Source organism: Crinia signifera, chromosome 4, assembly GCF_055691185.1.
Source record: "Crinia signifera chromosome 4, ASM5569118v1, whole genome shotgun sequence".
NCBI classification, from domain to species: Eukaryota; Metazoa; Chordata; class Amphibia; order Anura; family Myobatrachidae; genus Crinia; species Crinia signifera.
The window spans coordinates 186,757,991-186,782,867 of NC_139220.1; the positions used below are offsets into that span (position 1 = coordinate 186,757,991).

Consider the following 24,877-nt stretch of genomic DNA (forward strand, 5'->3'; position numbering starts at 1 on the left):
ATGACATCTCAATTTGAATCCAAGGCAATAGAACTTCTTTAAAAATACTACTTCCTTACAGTAGCGTCATAGGAGTTGAAGATTTACCTTTTTTTGCTAATGATGTTACTTTTTGTCTCAAATCCGCGGCTCTCGATACCGCCCATTATGAACCTGATACACATATTTGGCTCTTTTTGCCGGTTACAAAATTAACACTGACAAGTCCGAGCTCCTCCCTCTGAACCCCACGGCGACATTTCCTCTCCCTCTTCTTCAGACCTCTCTTCATTCAAACTCAATAGTTCTTCTTTTAAATATTTAGGCATCAAAATACCCCCAAATATTTACTCTGTGAACTTCACACCAGTATTTAGAAAGATTGCCATTCTCCTCCAATCTTGGACCCACATGCCAATCTCGCTACAGGGTAGAGAAGCGGTGCTAAAGAGTATTATATTCCCGATGTTATCATACATTATACAAATGCTCCATATATACCCCAAACCCTCTGACATAAAATGACTTTTTACAAAGTCTTACACAGTACAGCACACAGTGGTAATGAAAAAGAGAGAACAAGCTCTTAAGGCAGGAAGAGTTAAGTTGCGGTATATGTCAAGCAACAGTCTCCAACAGAATGAACAGTACTCCCTGTTCTACAGGCACCTGAGCTGCATTGTGAATACAGCTTTTGCGGATTGCCACGTTAAATAACAAAGGGGGATTTCCCCACCAAGGAGGGGGAATAATTAAATTGTGGGCAAACAGTGAAAATTTACATTGATGAGGCATTGAAATGCCAGAAGCGGCACCAAATCTTGCACTCCTCACCACCCCCGTCTAAATCCTAAATGCCCACAAAACTATTTGCAGCTCTGTCTGGGGGTACAAACAGTTTTGTGCTGGATAGGGCTGCTATAAAGTGTGGCTGTTGCCACTTTGATTGAACCAGGCCATTGATCTGTCCATAATTGAATTCCCCATAAGGGATATGTTTTACAGCTGAGGATAGGGGGTTAACAATTCAAACCTAGTGGATTGGGTAGGGAAAGCAGACCATGCCACATTCAAAAGGGACAGCCAATTATTGGTCAGAAAAATGAATGTATACGAAAAGTAAAAATAATAATGATAGCAAGGACACCGGGCCGGTGCCTACATCCTATGCATGGGATGGATACAAAAGAGGGGCAGGGTTATTTTCCAGTATGTACTTTCTAGGAATAAATATTACTCACTGTTTGTCCCTCAACTTTTACAGGAGAAATCGACATTGTGTATGACCAGATAAGCTGCTACCAAGAATCTCTGTAATACATAAAAAAAATAAAAACCTCTTACCATTATCATCAGAGAAGTTCAGCACAGGAAGGGGTAAATTACAGTTTTCCTCCTGGTTCTCATTATTGGTTCCTTGTACTCCATTCTTCACACCTAAAGAGGACCAACATGAGATTACAACAGCTAGAGAAATGATAGAACTAGAGCGGTGTTTCTCAAAATCAAACCTTGTGTAACCCTAACAGAGCGTGTTTTCCAAATCGCCTAGGTAAGTATAGTGAGAGAAATAGGAGGATACTGTAAATGCAGACTTCGGTTTAGGCGTTGCTGGGAGGGTAGGGTTAAAATACTTTTTCTGTGCAGGAAAGTGATGGTCATGTGACTGGTGGGAACGGAAGTCCCTGCAGCCATTGGGACCAGGAAAGTGGCCATTAAGGAAGTTATGTTGGCATGTATTCTATGTCAACATGCTAAGCATAGGTGTATTAATTGCTAAACATGTCAACATGTAGACATTGCAAAAAATGTCAACATAATTGAAGTAATAACCACACCACAATAATCTATAAGTGGTACAAGTATTATAGTGGAAGATACTGGTGTTCAATAACCAATTTTTGAAGAAGACTTTAAAATGACCTTAGAAGCCTTTTTATGAACTTCAAAATTTTACTTTTATTTGCGGAAATAAACACGCTATAATTTTTTCACATTTGTTAATAAAAATAGAAAATTCAGGCATTTGAAACCTTTTCAAGGCCTCTAAACATCTCGACTTTGGCCAGTAATAGAGATATTTAATGCTATTCAAGAAGTAATTGCAGTTTTTAATGGTACAGGTTGATTTCTGATTATTCAATATAATAATATAATAAAGTGACTATTTTCAACAAAAATTACCTCACTCACTCTCCCTCCCCCCCCCCCCCCCCCCCCCCCCCCACTACTAGCTGTGTAGTTTAGGCCAGAAACATTTTGCAGCTAACTGGATATGCCCCTAGAACTATAGTAATTGAGTAGAGAGTAAAAGTACCCGGTGGGACATGCAGATTACTGTGACTAAACCTTGGAATCAGTCGTAAGCTGCATCCCCTGAAGCATTGGGAGCAATGCAGGCTATTCAATAGCTACGGGCACTTTTCCTGAAAGCTACATCCCCTTGCTTCTTATTGAATTTCTCCAACTGAGGTGTTAGAAAAAGGTTTGACAGAAGCGAAACAACCACATGAATGAATTCATTTTTTTTACCTAGATATAGGCTTGCCTCCTCCATCTGCTGTATGTTTTGAGAAAATTGTGTTGGCGACATCATGGCTAGTTCTAATATGAAGGAACCCCTAGCATGTGGGGTGCAGATGTTCATGCGGAAATCCTTTCTGCTTGCTAAGACTTCTCCTTTACGACTGTAAATGAAGTTATAATAGGTTTTAAATTCCAATCTAAAACTCAATAATTTGAGCATACAAATTAGCTTTTTTGCATTCTAAAGGATCACATGCACATCGTATTATCATAGTTGGAGAACTAAGATAGATAGTTATCTAGATCAGGCATGTCCAACCTGCTGCCCTCCACCTGTTGTGAAACTTCACATCTCAGCATGCCTTGCCACAGTTTTGCTATTATGGAATGCTAAAACTATGGCAAGGCACGCTGGGATATGTAGTTTCACAACAGCTGGAGGGCCACAGATTGGACACGCCCCATGTAGACAATCTGCAACAAATGAGAAGTAAAACTATATGGAAACACTATTATAAATCGAGAAGCTATAGAAATGGTTCTGTAAACATAACTGCAATTTCACCCACCTGCATAAAGGGTTGTTTTTCTTTTCCACCTCCTCTGGAGGAACTAGTGCCATTGGTGTAAGAGGAACAATATTGACCAGCTTTTAGAAATAAACCACATAAGTATTAGGACAAGTTCACAAAAACATATGATAAAGATATATGAGAAAAATAACATTTGCTCTCTCTTTGGGAAGAATGTAATTAACACTTGAGTTATGGAGACAGACCCAAAGTACCGAACGGATTAAGATAGTGGATGACATGTAATAGAGTGATTTTTAGACATGCTCGATTTTTTGTGTCAAAAACTGAACAATTCGCAAGTTTTCTGAAAATAGCCTATGTAGAAGCGTGTTATTTGCTAAAGAAAAGAAAAAAAAAAATCACACGTTTTGCTGTGACAAAATAAAAATACAAATATCACACTTCAAAAATTGCATCCAGATGTCCTCTCGTTCCATTTGGACCCTCTACTGGACAAGCAGGACGATCCAGCGTGGGAATTAGGCATGGTTCGAATAGTGCGATTAAGTGTGTGTTTGCATTTATGTGAATAAAGTTGCACTTCTCGTGGTGTATGTGCATTTATTTGTACATTGGTTAGGCAGTGGGACTAGTAGTCCCAGCGGGCCCATTAATTCACCAGCATACTAAGGATTGTGTTTCTCCAAGTCTCAGCATTTGGGGGGAGGCTTTCTGGGACTTGTAGTTTCACTGCATAACCCAAAGTAATTTTAACATTCTATTTTCACCACAAAATTATCCACCGTCGATGGACAGTACTGGACTTGAGCCCTGGAAGAGTTAAGCCTAGGAGGGCCTTTATTGGGGGGTCCCCACTCTCCCAGGTACCCCATCCAGGGCTGACTAGCCAGGGTGCTAAAGAGGTGTTATGCAGTCAGGGGACACTTTTTACGCATCATCCCCCAGCTGTGGCATAACAACACTGGCTGTTGGAGCCAGTGCTGGTTTAAATACAGGGGACCACATCACTTTTTCCCCTGTATTTGGGAAACCAGGTGGAACCCATGCCGTATTTTTTAAATGTTCCCAAAAGAAAAAAGAAAAAGGAAATCGACATTATTGCATTTCGACCAGTATCTCTGTTCTCAAAAAATAAAACAGTACTGTAGAATAAACTTAAGAACTACGAAAACAAGAAAATTAAGAGTGTAAAGGGTAGGAGACCAGAATGTCTGTTGGACCCATCCCCCCCAGAAGAATGAAAGTGCGGGTGACAAAAAAAAAAAAAAAAAAAAAACAACAAAGAAAACCAAACAGATAAAGACAAGTTTAGGCAAAAAGTGTAATGGCGAGTGAAGATTCAGATAGCAGAAACATGGTAAAGAAGATATTAAGTATGGACTGATTATAAAATAGGAAATTATAGCATACATTTGGATTTTGGTCCTTTTTCAAGTCCAGGTTGGTTTTCTTGGGATCACTTATATCATCTAAGCTCAAAAACTAAAACAAAAATATAGAGAATACTAATACAGTGCTAAAAACACATTATGCAAAACATACAGTTCTGTCACTGAAGCAGTGTGAGGTACCATCTTGGACTGCAAACTCTAGTTACACACATATTTATAGTTGCTATCATGCATGTAGTTCTACTGTATTTAAGAAAAATACAGTGTTGATGCACAATTCACAATAATTGCTATCTACCCCAATGAACAGACCAGGAACCTTGATATTGCTCAATGTTAGTATTATAATAACTGTGGTGTGTGCATCAGCCCTGTTTTTTCTTGCAGCACCCCAAAAAAGGTACCCCACCCCCCTCCCCCCCTCAAATCATCTCATCTCAAGATTGTTTTCAACATTGGAATATTAATAATGTACTTGACTCAATTTCTGTAGTCTAACATAAAACAGAATTAATCTTCAGGGAAAGGACAACCTAGAAACAAATACAAGTGTAACAGGCCATTTCCATTTAAATAATTAATCTATATCTATTGTTATAATATCACCTTAATAATATGAGTGTACCTATTAGTAATAGAGGGTACACACTGTGAGATATGCACTATTTATTTTATTCAATTTTGCTTATAGAAGCAAAATCAAATAGAAAAATCGAATGGTTTTTCTACATTCAATGCAGATTCGATCCCAATGCACACTCCCGTGTAGTGTAAATCGAATAGAAAAATAGTCTTGGCAGGCAAGAACATATAGTACCGATCTGTACTATAATAGTCAAATCAAATGCATTTTGCGTACCTTTAGATTCTGATTCGATCCCAATCTAATCGGGATCGAATCGCAAGCAAATTGCACTATGTGTACCCACTATAAGGAATGCAGTGAGTTGAGTTAGATTCCCTTATTGTGAAGTTATTTTTCAACACAAATTCTCACCTTTTCCTCGTTATTATTGTTTGGAAAATTTGCATCCTCGTCTACCCCATCTGTGCCCACAGAAGTTGGCTGCTTGTCCCGCCTACATAGAAGGAAAAGTAAAATCATACACTTACTGCACACCAACTTACTTACACCAACACAAAACCAAATATTTGTTCTTCTTTAACTTATATTTTCATTTTTTGCTTTTAACATAAACCCCCCAAAACACATACATATTTTAAAAATTATACATTTTAAAACAACTACCATGTAGACCAAGAAGTATAACCTAGCCAAGCTGCTCTGACAAATTAGATGTACAATGGCATTTAATCCTGATTCTTCAGACCCAAAGATTATCTGGGAATCCTCTGGCAATGCTTATCTTATTAACCCTTTGAGAGCCAACATCTTTATATTCCTATTTAAGTTCTACACGCATAACCCTCTGAGGCATTTATGTATTATATAGCTTCCTTTCTGGACTTGTAACTTGGTGGGACTGCTATGCTTTTACTGGTGCCTGCCTTGTGTTTCCCCCCTATATCCCTATAGATTGTAAGCTTGCAGCAGGGCCCTCCTACCTCCAAGTCTGTCTGTTACCCAGTTTGTTTTATCACGGTCTACTATTGTAAAGCGCAACATAATCTGCTGCGCTATATAAGAAACTGTAAATAAAATCTGTGAAATGTGCAAATTATCTGCTAAAATCCCCTGGCTCTCCAGCTACCTGGTCCAGAGCCTGTACAGCAAGGTAGGCAGCGGCTACTGCTCATGCATTGGTGTAGCAAGCGTCCCCACCATCCCCTACTAAAATTCCTCCGTCGGGGTGTGGGTCTTTCCCTTGGACTCTGCAGTCGCACCTCTGCTCATCTGGGAGGATGAGCAGGGGGCTGCACAGCTTCCAGCCTGGAGCCCGGGATCCGAACACAAAGGTGCACAAGGGGACACATGCGACACTAGGGTACAGAGGTGACACTAAGACACACAACAGGGCATTGGGTATAAATAGGATGCAAGAGAGCATGCAATACACTTGCTCAAAAAACACACTAGGACACAAGTGTGTGGGTAACTGTAGAACACAATAGGGCACAGGTGATATAAAGAGACCTGGGCAACAGGTACACAAGAGGGCATGGGTGAGAGTAGACTGCAAGAGGGCACATGGACAGGAGGGATCGCAGCAGGGATCAGAGATTCCTGCTGTAGTTCCTCCTGATACATTTGTGTGATGCTTAATATTTGAGGCTAAGCCAGTTGGGGATATAGCTGCAAATATTATAGGATAAATGGACCCACTTTTTGTACCAAGCGAGGCGATGCGCCTTCCCGTGCATCGCACGGTACAAAAAGTATGTGCAGTATTTAGTTTTTGTACTAGTTCAAAACGCACTCTGCTATAGCGCATCGCACCATGTATGGGCACCCTTAGTTTGTCTGGATCCTACACTTTCATCCTGGCTCCTAGATTTTTAAAAAATTGTCAAGCTTTGTATTACAGGTCATTGTGATGGAAAAAAAAAAAGTTTGCTTGGCAATTTTTACACCTATTTTGACATTCACTTGGCACTCAAAGGGTAAGAAAATCTTTAATAAAAGGATGAGGCTTTAAAAAAAAAATTTGGAGAACCGTCTGGCAATGACTAGTAGAGACTTAAATCTCTCAATGGGGCAGATGTATTAAGCTTTAACAAGAGAGAAATCCAAGGGTGATAAGGAGAGATAAACGTAGTGTTCACTCTAGAAATTTTTTAGGGCAGGGTGCTGACCACGGGAAGGGCACATTTTTCAATCACAAGGGCACATTTTTCATTCGTGAGGGCACATTTTAATTTAAAAGGTCAAAATGGTGATATCTCAGCTACAAACCATCAGCACGTTTATGCTACAGTATATAAATCTACCTTGTGACACCTGAGCGTCACACCATCGGCACATTTATGCTATATAACCATCTTGTGACACCTGAGCGTCACACCATCAGCACATTTATGCTATATTACCAATCTTGTGACACCTGAGCGTCACACCATCAGCACATTTATGCTATATAACCATCTTGTGACACCTGAGCGTCACACCATCAGCACATTTATGCTATATAACCCATCTTGTGACACCTGAGCGTCACACCATCAGCACATTTATGGGTACTCTTTACCTAGAAGGGCGCCCGTCGTGGTGATCGCGGGTACATTTATGTCTGGCCGCGACGCGACCGACGCGATGCCCGCGATTTCCCATTGAAACCCATGTTAAACATGGAAATCGCGTCGGTCGCGTCCGGCCATAAATGTACCCGCGATGCGATGCACCCGATTTCCCATAGGAATCAATGTTAAATGGCCCGACCGACGCGATTTTACTGTTAAATGCCTCAATGGACCCGATTTGGCCATAGGAATCAATGTTAAATGGGCTACAGAGCCCAAATAGGCACAATTAACCCTTAAATGTCCCCCCAAATTTTTAACGCCACCCCACGATCTACGCCAACCCGAAGCGTGGCGAGCGCAGCGAGCCCGCGAGGGGCGGCGGTACGCGTCCTCCGACCTTTTCATGCGAGCGCAGCCCCTCGCGGGCTTCACAGGTGTCCGTGGCCACGCGGACACCTGTGAAGTCCGCGAAGGGACACGTTTACCTGTGAAGGTATCCGCGTCCCCTCGCGGGGCTCGCCACGCTTCGGGCTCGGTGGCTCGCTGCGCTCGCCACACTATTCTATTCTCAACTCCACGCCGACGTGGATAGTAGGGCATGAAAAGGTCGGAGGACGCGTACCGCCGCCCCTCGCGTACCGCCGCCGCTCGCCGCGCTTCGGGTTGGCGTGGATCGTGGGGTGGCGTTAAAAATTTGGGGGGACATTTAAGGGTTAATTGTGCCTATTTGGGCTCTGTAGCCCATTTAACATTGATTCCTATGGCAAAATCGCGGGCATTGAGGCATTTTACATGAAAATCGCGGTCAATCAGCCTTTTTAACATTGTTCCCTATGGGAAAATCGCGGTCATCGCGGGCAGCAGATTTTTATGTACCCGCGATTTACCCCCGACGCCCGCGATTTCAATCGCTGGCGCCCTTCTAGGTAAAGAGTACCCATTTATGCTATATAATCCATGTTGTTATGACACCTGAGCGTCACACCATCAGCACATTTATGCTATATAACTTTCTTGTGACACCTGAGCGTCACACCATCAGCACATTTATGCTATATAATCCATCTTGTGACACCTGAGCATCACACCATCAGCACATTTATGCTATATAACCATCTTGTGACACCTGAGCGTCACACCATCAGCACATTTATGCTATATAACCCATCTTGTGACACCGGAGCGTCACACCATCAGCACATTTATGCCAAATAACCCATCATGTGACACCTGAGCGTCACACCATCAGCACATTTATGCTATATAACCATCTTGTGACACCTGAGCGTCACACCATCAGCACATTTATGCTATATAACCCATCTTGTGACACCGGAGCGTCACACCATCAGCACATTTATGCTATAAAAACCATCCTGTGACACCTGAGCGTCACACCATCAGCACATTAATGCTATATAACTAATCTTGTGACACCTGAGCGTCACACCATCGGCACATTTATGCTATATAACCCATCTTGTGACACCTGAGCGTCACAACATCGGCACATTTATGCCAAATAACCCATCATGTGACACCTGAGCGTCACACCATCAGCACATTTATGCTATATAATCCATCATGTGACACCTGAGCGTCACACCATCAGCACATTTATGCTATATAATCCATCTTGTGACACCTGAGCGTCACACCATCAGCACATTTATGCTATATAACCAATCTTGTGACACCTGAGCGTCACACCATCAGCACATTTATGCTATATAACCATCTTGTGACACCTGAGCGTCACACCATCAGCACATTTATGCTATATAACCAATCTTGTGACACCTGAGCGTCACACCATCAGCACATTTATGCTATATAACCATCTTGTGACACCTGAGCGTCACACCATCAGCACATTTATGCTATATAACCCATCTTGTGACACCGGAGTGTCACACCATCAGCACATTTATGCTATAAAAACCATCCTGTGACACCTGAGCGTCACACAATCAGCACATTTATGCTATATAACCATCTTGTGACACCTGAGCGTCACACCATCAGCACATTTATGCTATATAACCCATCTTGTGACACCGGAGCGTCACACCATCAGCACATTAATGCTATATAACCCATCTTGTGACACCTGAGCGTCACAACATCGGCACATTTATGCCAAATAACCCATCATGTGACACCTGAGCGTCACACCATCAGCACATTTATGCTATATAATCCATCATGTGACACCTGAGCGTCACACCATCAGCACATTTATGCTATATAATCCATCTTGTGACACCTGAGCGTCACACCATCAGCACATTTATGCTATATAACCAATCTTGTGACACCTGAGCGTCACACCATCAGCACATTTATGCTATATAACCATCTTGTGACACCTGAGCGTCACACCATCAGCACATTTATGCTATATAACCAATCTTGTGACACCTGAGCGTCACACCATCAGCACATTTATGCTATATAACCATCTTGTGACACCTGAGCGTCACACCATCAGCACATTTATGCTATATAACCCATCTTGTGACACCGGAGCGTCACACCATCAGCACATTTATGCCAAATAACCCATCATGTGACACCTGAGCGTCACACCATCAGCACATTTATGCTATATAACCATCTTGTGACACCTGAGCGTCACACCATCAGCACATTTATGCTATAAAAACCATCCTGTGACACCTGAGCGTCACACCATCAGCACATTAATGCTATATAACCAATCTTGTGACACCTGAGCGTCACACCATCGGCACATTTATGCTATATAACCCATCTTGTGACACCTGAGCGTCACACCATCGGCACATATATGCTCTATAACCCAGCTTGTGACACCTGAGCGTCACACCATCAGCACATTTATGCTGTATAATCCATCTTGTGACACCTAAGCGTCACACCACCAGTACATTTATGCTATATAATCCATCTTGTGACACCTGAGCGTCACACCATCAGCACATTTATGCTATATAATCCATGTTATGACACCTGAGCGTCACACCATCAGCACATTTATGCTATATAACCATCTTGTGACACCTGAGCGTCACACCATCAGCACATTTATGCTATATAATCCATCTTGTGACACCTGAGCATCACACCATCAGCACATTTATGCTATATAACCATCTTGTGACACCTGAGCGTCACACCATCAGCACATTTAGGCTATATAACCCATCTTGTGACACCGGAGCGTCACACCATCAGCACATTTATGCCAAATAACCCATCATGTGACACCTGAGCGTCACACCATCAGCACATTTATGCTATATAACCATCTTGTGACACCTGAGCGTCACACCATCAGCACATTTATGCTATATAACCCATCTTGTGACACCGGAGTGTCACACCATCAGCACATTTATGCTATAAAAACCATCCTGTGACACCTGAGCGTCACACCATCAGTACATTAATGCTATATAACCCATCTTGTGACACCTGAGCGTCACACCATCAGCACATTTATGCTATATAACCAATCTTGTGACACCTGAGCGTCACACCATCAGCACATTTATGCTATATAACCATCTTGTGACACCTGAGCGTCACACCATCAGCACATTTATGCTATATAACCCATCTTGTGACACCGGAGCGTCACACCATCAGCACATTTATGCCAAATAACCCATCATGTGACACCTGAGCGTCACACCATCAGCACATTTATGCTATATAACCATCTTGTGACACCTGAGCGTCACACCATCAGCACATTTATGCTATATAACCCATCTTGTGACACCGGAGTGTCACACCATCAGCACATTTATGCTATAAAAACCATCTTGTGACACCTGAGTGTCACACCATCAGCACATTTATGCTCTATAACCCAGCTTGTGACACCTGAGCGTCACACCATCAGCACATTTATGCTGTATAATCCATCTTGTGACCCCTAAGCGTCACACCACCAGTACATTTATGCTATATAATCCATCTTGTGACACCTGAGCGTCACACCATCAGCACATTTATGCTATATAATCCATGTTATGACACCTGAGCGTCACACCATCAGCACATTTATGCTATATAACCATCTTGTGACACCTGAGCGTCACACCATCAGCACATTTATGCTATATAATCCATCTTGTGACACCTGAGCATCACACCATCAGCACATTTATGCTATATAACCATCTTGTGACACCTGAGCGTCACACCATCAGCACATTTATGCTATATAACCCATCTTGTGACACCTGAGCGTCACACCATCAGCACATTTATGCTATATAACCCATCTTGTGACACCGGAGCGTCACACCATCAGCACATTTATGCTATATAACCATCCTGTGACACCTGAGCGTCACACCATCAGCACATTTATGCTATATAAACCAATAATAATAATTGGGCGCTGTGAATACAAATAACCAATGGCATCGCTGCCTTGCGGTAAGACCGTAAGACAGGGCTTGACAATTTTTTAAAAATCTAGGAGCCAGGATATAAATGTAGGAGCCAGAAAAAAAAAATTGTGACAGTGTGCGCCAAAAAGTAACACCATAATGCCTATTACACATGTCACATACCCATTATACATACGCACATGCCACAATGCCCATTACACATTATGCCACACACTGAAAAACCTTTTACATACTATACCACACACAATAATGCTCATTACATATACCACACACACCGTAACGCCCATTACCCGGTAAACCAAGCACCGTAATGCCCATTACATATAATACCACGCGCCGTAATGCCCATGGCCGTAACTAAAAGAAAGGGTGTCTGGGAGAGAGAGACAGCATCAGGGAGGGAGAGAAAGAGAGTGTCAGAGAGTAAGAGAGTCAGGGAGAGATAGGGGTAGAAAAAGGAGAGTGAGCAGGAGAGAAATTGCCAGGACAGTCAGGTAGGATGGATGGAGGTACAGTACAGATTGGGGAAAATGGTTGGAATGAGCACCATATGCTGCATCTATGAATATATGGATGGACTGGGGGCAAAGATGGACAAATTGGCAGACAGTATGAGGGAATCACACAGGTGAGGCAGACTGGTACTAGAGGGGGTGCAGGCCACACAGGTGGGGCAGGATGGCACTTGCAGGCCACACAGGTGGGGCTGGTTGGCACTTGCAGGGGGGTGCAGGCCACACAGGTGGGGCTGGTTGGCACTTGCAGGGGGGTGCAGGCCACACAGGTGGGGCTGGTTGGCACTTGCAGGGGGTGCAGGCCACACAGGTGGGACAGGCTGGCACTTGCAGGGGGGTGCAGGCCACACAGGTGGGACAGGCTGGCACTTGCAGGGGGGTGCAGGCCACACAGGTGGGAAAGGCTGGCACTTGCAGGGGGGTGCAGGCCACACAGGTGGGAAAGGCTGGCACTTGCAGGGGGGTGCAGGCCACACAGGTGGGAAAGGCTGGCACTTGCAGGGGGGTGCAGGCCACACAGGTGGGAAAGGCTGGCACTTGCAGGGGGGTGCAGGCCACACAGGTGGGAAAGGCTGGCACTTGCAGGGGGGTGCAGGCCACACAGGTGGGAAAGGCTGGCACTTGCAGGGGGGTGCAGGCCACACAGGTGGGAAAGGCTGGCACTTGCAGGGGGGTGCAGGCCACACAGGTGGGAAAGGCTGGCACTTGCAGGGGGGTGCAGGCCACACAGGTGGGAAAGGCTGGCACTTGCAGGGGGGTGCAGGCCACACAGGTGGGAAAGGCTGGCACTTGCAGGGGGGTGCAGGCCACACAGGTGGGAAAGGCTGGCACTTGCAGGGGGGTGCAGGCCACACAGGTGGGGCAGGCTGGCACTTGCAGGGGGGTGCAGGCCACACAGGTGGGACAGGCTGGCACTTGCAGGGGGGTGCAGGCCACACAGTTGGGACAGGCTGTCACTTGCAGGGGGGTGCAGGCCACACAGGTGGGACAGGCTGGCACTTGCAGGGGGGTGCAGGCCACACAGGTGGGGCAGGCTGGAACTTGCAGGGGGGTGCAGGCTGGCACTTGCAGGGGGGGCAGGCTACACAGTTGGGAAAGGCTGGCACTTGCAGGGGGGTGCAGGCCACACAGGTGGGGCAGGCTGGCACTTGCAGGGGGGTGCAGGCCACACAGGTGGGACAGGCTGGCACTTGCAGGGGGGTGCAGGCCACACAGGTGGGACAGGCTGGAACTTGCAGGGGGTGCAGGCTGGCACTTGCAGGGGGTGCAGGCTACACAGTTGGGGCAGGCTGGCACTTGCAAGGGTGGGGATGCAGGCGGGGGACATATGTATGCTGGTGGTTAGAGCAAAACATGATACACTGAAAGGAGAGGCAGTGTGCATACCCCCCCCCCCCCCCGCCCCTACCCCTATCCCCTTGAGGTTACATACTTTGCCAGGGATTAACGTGTTTCCAGTCGACAGTGCGCTCTCGCTGGTCCCTTAGGAGGGGGGGGGGCACCCTGCCCGTGCTGCTGACTTCCTGCAGACGGGACAGGTGCCGCTCCGTGTGCTGCCGCTGGTGGTCCCTTAGGAGGGGGGAGGGTTGGACACCCTGTCCACGCTGCTGACTTCCAGCAGGTGGGGGACGGCGGTGGGCGGGCACCGCTCCGTGCGCTGCCGCTGGTGGTAGCTTAGGAGGGGGGAGAGGGTTGTCAGACACCCTGTCCGCGCTGCTGACTTCCAGCAGGTGGGGGACGGTGGTGAGCGGTCGCCGCTCCGTGCGCTGCCGCTGGTGGTAGCTTAGGAGGGGGGAGAGGGTTGTGGGACACCCTGTCCGCGCTGCTGACTTCCAGCAGGTGGGGGACGGCGGTGGGCGGGCGCCGCTCCGTGCGCTGCCGCTGGTGGTAGCTTAGGAGGGGGAGAGGGTTGTCTGACACCCTGTCCGTGCTGCTGACTTCCAGCAGGTGGGGGACGGTGGTGAGCGGTCGCCGCTCCGTGCGCTGCCGCTGGTGGTAGCTTATGAGGGGGAAGAGGGTTGTCGGACACCCTGTCCGCGCTGCTGACTTCCAGCAGGTGGGGGACGGCAGTGGGCGGGCGCCGCTCCGTGCGCTGCCGCAGGTGGCAGCTTAGGAGGGGGAGAGGGTTGTCTGACACCCTGTCCGCGCTGCTGACTTCCAGGGGATGGGCACCCGGTAGTTGGCTGAGGGGGGGAGTGTCCACTTCACACGCTGCCACGCAAGAGGCTTACACTGCTGCCGCGCTAGAAGTCTCCTCCCGCTGACTTCAGCGGGAGGAGACTTTTAGCGCGGCAGCAGCTATTAACTTGTGCAGGGCGGGCAAATACGGGCAGGGCGGAAATCGGCGGCTTTAAAGGGGGCAGGGCGCAGCGCCCCGTAAAATAAGCCTAGCGGGAACACTATAAACGTCCAGCCAATCACCTGCTAACTGCCATGTTACAGCCTGTGTTTGAAAAATGTCAGTAAGAAACTCTCCTTATCGCCCTTGCATTTATCTCATGTTAAGGCTTAATACATCTGCCCCATTGTGCTCTAACAGAAAATGTAGAAGATAAAACTGCATGTGAAAATTGAATAAAACAGTTTTGTTCATGCTTTAGAAATCAGCATTCTGTACTCAATGCAATAAAGAGACACGACGATAGGTTAAGTAACACCAAATCAGAGGCAGAAGCCCAACAAGAAAAACCATCTATTGATCACTCCTAAAATACTCTAGGCCAGCTGTTCTAAAACTGGTGCAGGATGTGAAGTTCAACAACAGCTGGAGTGTCAAGGTTAGCCATTACTGCTCTAGGCTCTGCCATGAAGCAAAGAATATGATGGCCGATAAGAACTATTTGGCCCATCTAGTCTGCTCCTAGATTATGGTACTTGTGGATTATCACGGCTCCCACGATGGCCATCGTATGCGAAAAAATTGCATCGCATGCGATCGCATACGATTTTTCACTGAAAAGCATCCAAATGCATTGGAATTAGTATGAAACATGTTCAATGGCCCCCAAATGGCATTTTTGAGGCTGTACCACCCCCACTATGAACGCAAACCCGAAGCGTGGCGAGCGCAGCGGTACGCGTCCTACGACCTTTTCATACCCCCCACTATCCACGTCGGCGTGGAGTTGAGAATAGAAAATTTTGACAAAAACTGCAAAAATCGCATCGCATGCCATTATATATGGCATGCGATGGCATGCGATGGCATGCGATGGGAGCCGTGATAATCCACAAGCCTGAAGCGTGGCGAGCGCACGCGGATACCTTCACAGGTATCCGCGTCCCCTCACGGGCTTCACAGGTGTCCGCGTCCCCTCGCTGCGCTCGCCACACTTTCTATTCTCAACTCCACGCCGACGTGGATAGTGGGGATATGAAAAGGTCGTCCCCTCATTATATATGGCATGCGATGGCATGCGATGGGAGCCGTGATAATCCACAAGCCTGAAGCGTGGCGAGCGCACGCGGATACCTTCACAGGTATCCGCGTCCCCTCACGGGCTTCACAGGTGTCCGCGTCCCCTCGCTGCGCTCGCCACACTTTCTATTCTCAACTCCACGCCGACGTGGATAGTGGGGATATGAAAAGGTCGTAGGACGCGTACCGCTGCGCTCGCCACGCTTCGGGTTCGCGTTGATAGTGGGGGTGGTACAGCCTCAAAAATGCCATTTGGGGGCCATTGCACATGTTTCATACTAATTCCAATGCATTTGGATGCTTTTCAGTGAAAAATCGTATGCGATCGCATGCGATTTTGACAAAAACTGCAAAAATCGCATCGCATGCCATTATATATGGCATGCGATGGCATGCGATGGGAGCCGTGATAATCCACAAGTACCTTGATTATTATTAAACAAAGAAGACCAAAAAGCAAGAGTAACATCGGCAAGAACAGATGGAATGGATATTGGGTGGGCTACTCGGTGACACCTTCAGCAGCAAAAAAAAAATTAAAATAAATCTCCTTTGATTTATCCGTTATAGTGGAAACACAAATGACAGTGCCCCTACAAGCTGTTCCGTGCCTATGCTTAATATCTGAAACAAATATAAAATTTTTATTAGTTTGCCAGGAAAACAGGTATTAAAAAATGATGAAGGTACATACTTTTTATTTGATATCAAATCCAGAGCTTGGTACACTAACGTGTAAAGATATTCCACCTGTATATAGAAAAATTAAACCGGAATAAAACATAAATAAACCCCAAACTATAAGAGGTTTATTGCAGTGCTACTATTAATTAAATGCAATCATTCAAATGTTCAGACAATAAACTACACTGTAAAAGGAAAGAACAGATAGCCACTACATTTATATTTAAAGAGTATTGTTTGCTAGCCAATAGCTTCTCATGCATTATATATATAATTCAGTATGGTCTCTTTAATAGGTGAACTAAGCCAATAGTAAAAGTCTGGATTTACAGGGCAGTCACACAATCAGGGCAGTCACACAATCAACTACAAAGTATCCCAGTCACTGTACTTTGCTGAGTACTCAATACCCATTTTACCTTGCCACAATAACACAGGTTATTACTGGGCTAACCCAAATTGCAGCTCAGTGTGTAAAAGGGTTCCAAAAAATAACCAGTGTGGCAACCTAAGAATCTAACCCAGGTAAGGAGCAGAATGGGACCTATGAAGCAGTGTAGTGTAAATGAAGTGGGTCCCATTTACAGCATAGAATGAACTGGATCACTGGCACCTGAAGATCTTTAAGCATTGGCAGAACAGTTAACACAGCAAACGTGCAAAGTTTGAATTGGATCAACACGAAAACTCCAAAGGTTGAAGTGCCAGTGTAAACGGAGCCTGGGCTCCGGTTTAAATATTGTACAAATTGCCTAATTCAGTAAGTGTTGTAGTTTTGCGTCAATGGCGATGGCATGTAGGGGGATGCACAACACAGGGCACAGCGAGTTCAGAAGGTGGGTCATCATGTTTAGGGTCCCAGCATGTGACGGCAGGCAGCTGATGCTGTGCTCCTCTGCCCTCACAGACAGTGGTTGCATTTTTCTGAATGCAACCCCAGTTCAAGTGAATGCACATTACCAGGTGCGCAGATTGCGGGGAAAAAAAAAAGAAAACCGTCAAATATTGTTTTTTGGTAATCCCAGGACCTTATGCTTCTGCAGCCGGTTTGACTTGCAGGCACTGGTGCGATGGGCACAGGACCGGTCATCATTCACCTGCAATTTTGGCTCTTTTCATGCGATTGATTGCCGCAATCTCAGGAAAAGAGCCCATATTGCAGGTGAATTGCATAGTGAATGGGGGCCTTTAGGCCCAACATGCTATGACGGACAGAGGTTTTTGGTGTATAAGGAGTAATAAACAATTGTTCTACCTTAACTCATATACTAAATTTGACTTCAATCTGATGAATGAATTGTCCCCACATTAATGCTGCCCGTGATCACGAAGGTTTAGATAAACTGCGAGATACAAACATTGGTACTTGTTTCCTAGCACGGCCACACCGATTCTAATCTGGGGCATCGCAGGTAAAAAAATCTCATCGGTCGCATCGCATGCGTGCTAAAAAATTGCATGCGATGGTCCCGACGCGATGCCCCCGATTTCCCATAGGGAACAATGTTAAATGCCTCAATTTACCCAAATGAACAGGGAACAATGTTAAATGGTCCAGAAACCCCCCAAAACACCCCAGAACAGTGAAATGGCCCCCCAAAATTAGTTAACGCCACCCCACGATCAACGTGAACCCGAAGCGTGGCGAGCGCAGCGAGCCCGCGAGGGGCGGCGGTACGCGTCCTCCGACCTTTTCATACCCCCACTATCCACGTCGGCGTGGAGTTGAGAATAGAATAGTGTGGCGAGCGCAGCGAGCCACCGAGCCCGAAGCGTGGCGAGCCCCGCGAGGGGACGCGGATACCTTCACAGTTATACGCGTCCCCTCGCGGGCTTCACAGGTGTCCGTGGCGACGCGGACACCTGTGAAGCCCGCGAGGGGACGCGTTTACCTGTGAAGGTATCCGCGTGCGCTCGCCACACTTCGGGCTCGCCACACTATTCTATTCTCAACTCCACGCCGACGTGGATAGTGGGGGTATGAAAAGGTCGGAGGACGCGTACCGCTGCGCTCGCCACGCTTCGGGTTCACCTTGATCGTGGGGTGGCGTTAACTAATTTTGGGGGGCCATTTCACTGTTCAGGGGTGTTTTGGGGGGTTTCTGGACCATTTAACATTGTTCCCTGTTGATTTGGGTAAATTGAGCCATTTAACATTGTTCCCTATGGGAAATCGGGGGCATCGCGTCAGGACCATTTAATGCTTATTTAGCCGCATGCGACGCGACCGACGCGATTTTTTAACTTTTCAATGCATTTCAATGGGAAATCGGGTCCATCGCGTCGGGGGCCATCGCATAAAACTATTAAGGGCACAAGATCAATGCGATTGTGGCCGTGCTAGGAAACAAGTACCCAAAAATTACTATGAAGAACACAACCCAACGTAATTACACCACTACCACCAACCTCCATTATGAAAGAAGCCAGGAAGAATCCATTGACTCCAGCTTTTGCCATTTCTGCTATTCATCAGAAACAAATTGATCAAATCCTTCAGAATCCTACATCTGTATTCTTTAAGCCAAGCCGACCACAGCTGACAGATGTTCCATTGATTAGACCTAAAACCTCAGCACTCCCTATAGTTATGCACAGTTTAACTACTTTGCTTTGTCAGTCTTCCTTTAACACACACACACTGAAATCTTTTGTAATTCTTTTAAATCTTAATTATTTTCCACACCTAACAAAATACATCATTTTATCTATTCTATTTATAGAACACTAAGGAATTCAACACAATGCTGCAGTGACTGATCTGCTCTTATTTAGGCAGTTCTTGCTCACCTTTTTGCTGTAGATACATGCTGAACCTTGGATAAGAAGAGCAGCCTCTGCAAAGTTCATAGTAGTTTTACCTCCATCAAAAGAAATGCAGATCTGATCTAACTAAAAACAGATGATAAAGAAATGAATGTAAGAAATTTTTAGAAAGCAATTAACCGTTCCATGAAATAAAATTAGTAAAAGATGACCACCGATTTTCCAGCACCCTTGGTTCCAGTACTGTGCCCGATCATCCATTTTGCCGGATTATCGGTGGTACAGCGGAATCCCAACAGCTTTCCCTCACTACCTAAACCCCAATCTCCCACAGCCTCACCAAGCCCTACTGCAGCCTAAATGCCCCCTGCAGCCCCTTAACCTCACGCAGCCAGACTACCGTCTGCAGCATAACTCTACCCCACGGACTACCCGAGTACTCCCACAGCCTATCTAAAGCCTCCAGCTGTCTCCCTCAGCCCAATTCCTCCCACAGTCTAACTTCCCCTGCAGCCTAACTTCCCTCTGGCACCTGTGTCTGGATTAAAAGAGGTGCAGGACGATTAGGTGCTAGAAAAGTCAGTGGTGTACCTGCAGCTCTCTCTTAAGGGGCCTACACACGTAGCAATTTGCTGAGCGATGCTAGATCGCTCAGCGAGATCGATCAGCACACAGCGATGTTTTAGCGCAGAGTAATCTGTCAGGGCCAGTGTTTTCTGGTGAAAATATTATATAATTCGCCAGGTGCTACTGACGCAGGGCAGCACATCGCTATTCCACTACATACGGGAGCGATGTAGGGGCATTTTCTAAGCGATCTAGAGAGATCGCTTAGAAAATGCCACAAAATCGCTACATGTGCGTAGACCCTATAACAAGCCCCATAGGGTAGTGAACACTTGTGCAAATGTAGGATTCAGCTGGACAAAGGGTGTCAGATGCTATGCTGTTGCCAGTGTTTAAATGCTACAGAAATGGAAATACACACATTTTATCCGCAATTGATTTATCTCTCAGGAGATAAATCTATCGTGCTTTGGAGATAAACAAGAGTACATACCCAAATCATCCAGCTAGCATCTGTAATTTTTTGAACACAGTCTTTTAAATGACAAAAGCTGGCTGGTTGTTTTGGGAAACTATACCACTTTATCTCTCGCCAAGGCTTGATGCATTTCCCCTACATCTTCCCCCCCCCCCCCCCCAAAAAAAAAAAAAACAATTCTGTATCTGGAACAAACCATGTTGCTATACAAGTGGAGCAAACACATTCATATTGGGTTTTTTCCTGCAGAGTAAATACGGTCTGCCTTTCCCTGCAGATGTTAGCTTTATTTTTACACTGTTCAGTTGGAACACACCCCACCCAAACATAAATCTCTTTGCACATATTACATCTGCATTGCAACATTGTTTGACCCATTGCATGTTTTTTTTTTGCTTTGCTAAGCTGAATCAGGCCCACAGATAAGCATGTTGCCGATGCCGTCACAGGAAATAAACAGGTGTTAAGGAATGTATTTTCCTTTTACAAACCAGAGTCAAAAGGTTAACCATACCATGCACCAACATGCTTCCAAGTCTATGGCAGTTGTAAATTTGAGATGGGTTCAGTCCCCTCACCCACAAATGTAATCTTACCTCCTCCAAATACTCCCCCAACTGAGTAGCTACATCCACCTCCCAGTTCTTGGTTAGATCCCTGATTGGCTGCAGCAGGTGAGTAAACCTTGATTCTGTGTCTTCCATTATTTATAGATGTTCCTAGACAAAGAACCAAGTTGTAAATGATCAACTATCAAAGAAACCATAAGTATCATGCAACCAGCAGTTCACAAACTTTATTCAATCCTGGCACCCTAGAGTATTACACTTTTATTCACGGCACCCCTAGCCCAAAGGTTTGTTATGCAACAATTTAAAAAATGAATAATAAATATTAAAAATGAATAATAAATAAGCTGAGTTTTATCATCAACTTTATGTTTAGTTACATGTTGAGGGACAGGAATCGCACCCGCGGCAGGATATAAAGCAGTCCGAGTTTGCTGGAGCTGAGGGATGCCGACCGAACGCTAACATTTTTAAAAAATTGAAATATATAAAATCGCATGCAATGCAACCAAGCCTGCCCAGCTGTAGAAGCAATCAAAGAGATTGCTTCTGCAGATGGTACAATGCGCACATCACATAGGATGTGCGGTCATTCACCTGCTATAGAGAAGAAGAGGGGCAAGAATAAAATGTTGGGGGGACACCTACTATCAATGGAAGAGCAGGAGTGGTGAAGTCATTAGAGGTACAGCTGGGCATTTTCAAAACATTATATATGTAAGAGAATGAGCGCTAAAAATTTATACGGCGTGTCCCATTTACACCGCCGCTGACCCGGGGTTTTGTGGCGGTGTAAAAGGGCTATTAGTGTAATTAGACAGCATATGAAACTTTATCTGATGGTTGCACTGAATATTCACTGCGCTGCTGATTTTACATATATACTTTCTATAATGACACATTAAAAAGGTGCCCATACACAGGTTCGACTTGTCTGAGGCACAAGTTGGACCAGATTTCCCTTGAGCTACCTAGGAGGGTTTGCATCCGACATGGCACTTGATGAGCCATTGTTTAAATGCAATAAATTCCCAGGGGAGTTCAAGGGAAATCAGATGCAATACATTGCTGGCACAAAAAAAAAACACCCACGATGTACTGCCGATTCCAATTTGAGCTGTGCTGCACATACGATCTCCAATCCAATGTGCACGAGAACGCGCATTGGATTTGAAATCATTGATGGTTTATAGCTGATGTTCAATACTTTTGCCATTGATGTGGGAGAACCAGATGGTTTCCCTACATCAATGGCAAAGGACAACAGATGTATCCTTTTTTTTTTTTTTTTTAAGGTGCCCGCGTCGCACCCCTGAGTTCTGATTCAGTCATATATAATGGATGACCATAGATAGCTAAAACTATCGATGGTTATTATTTTTTAAGTTTCCTATATAGCGCATACATATTACAAAGCGCTTTACAGTGAATATTGGTACTTATGTATTATCTGGGCGCCTGATTTTTTTAATCTTATGTCATTGTACAACCAAAAATCGGCCACATTGCATCGCATGCGATGCAACGCAATTGGACCCAATTTTTAATTGTACAGGCACCCAGATGCCTGATTGCTATGTTAAATGCCCCCCCCAGACCCGATTTTTGATTGTACACCCACCCTGATGGGTAATGACTATGTCAAATGCCCACCCATTGTTAACGTCACCCCACGATCAACGCCAACCTGAAGCGTGGCGAGCGCAGCAGTACAAGTCGTCTGACCTTTTCATACCCCCACTATCCACGTCGGCATGAAGTTGATTTTATATAGTGTGGCGAGCGCAGCGAGCCACTGAGCCCGAAGCGTGGCGAGCCCCGCGAGGGGATGCGCATTACTTCACATGTATTCCGCGTCCGCTCGCCACGCTTCGGGCTGCACTATATAAAATCAACTCCACGCCGACGTTGATAGTGGGGGTATGAGAAAAGGTCGGAGGACGCGTACCGCCGCCACTCGCCACGCTTCTGGTTTGCGTTTATTGTGGAGTTGCGTTAACAATGGGGGGGGAGCATTTAACATTGGGTACAATGTAAAAATCGGGTCCGTCACATCGCATGCCATTGTAATGGCACGCGATGTGACCGATTTTTACATTGTACAAGGAACGTCTAAAAAGCCAGAAAATCGTGTCCCATCGCATGCGATGAAAAAGATCGGGCGCCCAGATATTACACAAGTACCGAATATTTGAACATTCACATCAGTCCCTGCCCCAGTGAAGCTCACAATCTATATGCTCTACCACATGTACACAGACATTCTAGGGTTAAATTTGTGTGAAAGCTAATTAACCTACCTGGATATTTTTTGGATTGTGGGAAGATACCCGGTGTAAACCCACGCAAGCACAGGGAGAATATACAAACTCCGCACAGTTAGGGCCATGGTGGGGATCGATCCCATGACCTCAGCACGGTGAGGCAGTAATGCTAACCATTACACCACAGGTCTTCAACCTGTGGCCCTCCAGATGTTGTGGAACTACATGTCCCAGCATGCCGTCAGTTTTGGCATGCTCTTATAGGAAAAAACGTGGCAATGCATGTTGGAACATGTAGTTTCACAACATCTGGAGGGCCATAGGTTGAAGACCCATGCATTACACCATCCGTGCTGCCCTTCAAATAGTTCTATCGATGGCATCTGCACCGATGACCATCCCTAGGTCGCACGCCATCCATCAAATTAAAGGACAGCTTGTGATGGATCACATTTGACCCTGCCACCCGGGAAGGGTTCGGGGGCAGCTTGCCGGTGATCTGCTGGGCGTACACTGCTGCAACTAATCACTGTAGTGCAGCAAAAATTGCAGTCTTGCTAACAGGTCTAAATCATGCCCAGAGTCAGGGCATGGCAAGCCATGTAAGCAAAGTAGAAGGCACATGCGTGACCTTGCTTTATTATATAGCCATTTTATCACACAGCTAACTTAGCATCATGGATACAATCGTAGTATAAACCGGATTATATCAGCACATAAAATCCCGATCATACAGTAACATTATACCTAAAATTACCTTGGCCCGATGATGATACATATGTATATACAGCGATTCGCTACTTAGTTACTGCGGCCACTACTAACTACATAAAACCCGCTTTGTTTCCGGTGTTTCTCTCTGCGGCACGAAACTCAAAACGTCATTTTTGTTTTTCCCGCCCGGCTCAGGAATGCCACGCACTTCCGGGTGCTTCGAATTCCACCAATCAGTCGGGGTGAGTTGGGAGTATAAAGATGGCGACGTATATATCATTACGGATATAGCACGATGTCGCCAGTCTCTGATGCGGCCATTTTTGTTACGGCTATTATCCTGTAGTATGTATGTACGGGTTTTTTCGCCCGGCTGACGTGGAAACGATTTTTCATGGTCGTCGGGTGCACTGCATTTCCTTCAATATAGCTGTGTATGTGCACTCATAAAGGCAGTTTTGAAACTTCAATAAATCATGTCTGTGTACAGGACCGGTGTATTCGTCATAAAGAAAATAAAGGCATGCTTTGTTGCTGAACAGCTGCGTCACACATGCAACACAAATATTAATGTTGATGATTGACTTCGGAAGCCCTGCGTTAGAAGATGTCTGGGTTTCATCCATCAATACTTTTGGCATGATTGTACCTAACCATTGCATCAAAATAATGTGGTGGTGGTGGTGGTGGTATGTTAAATTGTAAATGTCCAAAAAACAATGTTTGCATGATAGTAGCCCATGGCCATTCATTTTTTAATACAGCTATATTAATTAGCTCAGGTTGTCCATAATTTCCACACTAGTCGATAGCAGCTTCTATCGAAAAGCCGCCATTGAATGCTACTACCATCAAAAGAAAAATATTGATGGTGAGGGGTGACAATGTCCATCCCTATTCTGTGGCATCTGAATCGACTTTTC

General features: G+C 45.5%; 1 protein-coding gene across 1 annotated transcript in view; it reads right to left on the reverse strand.

The window, feature by feature from the left end:
• NCAPH2 (non-SMC condensin II complex subunit H2) overlaps positions 1 to 24,195 on the reverse strand; it is a 40,128-nt gene extending 15,933 nt beyond the window's left edge. The window contains exons 1-9 of the mRNA XM_083183218.1: positions 23,998 to 24,195; positions 21,004 to 21,126; positions 19,387 to 19,488; positions 16,607 to 16,662; positions 5,430 to 5,511; positions 4,452 to 4,523; positions 3,075 to 3,154; positions 2,512 to 2,666; positions 1,324 to 1,416 (exon numbers count right to left, since the gene is read on the reverse strand). Of these exons, the coding sequence (XP_083039344.1) occupies positions 1,324 to 1,416; positions 2,512 to 2,666; positions 3,075 to 3,154; positions 4,452 to 4,523; positions 5,430 to 5,511; positions 16,607 to 16,662; positions 19,387 to 19,488; positions 21,004 to 21,111 (748 nt within the window). The 5' untranslated portion in view covers positions 21,112 to 21,126; positions 23,998 to 24,195. The remainder of the gene's footprint in view (positions 1 to 1,323; positions 1,417 to 2,511; positions 2,667 to 3,074; positions 3,155 to 4,451; positions 4,524 to 5,429; positions 5,512 to 16,606; positions 16,663 to 19,386; positions 19,489 to 21,003; positions 21,127 to 23,997) is intronic.
• Positions 24,196 to 24,877: the final 682 nt, after the last annotated feature.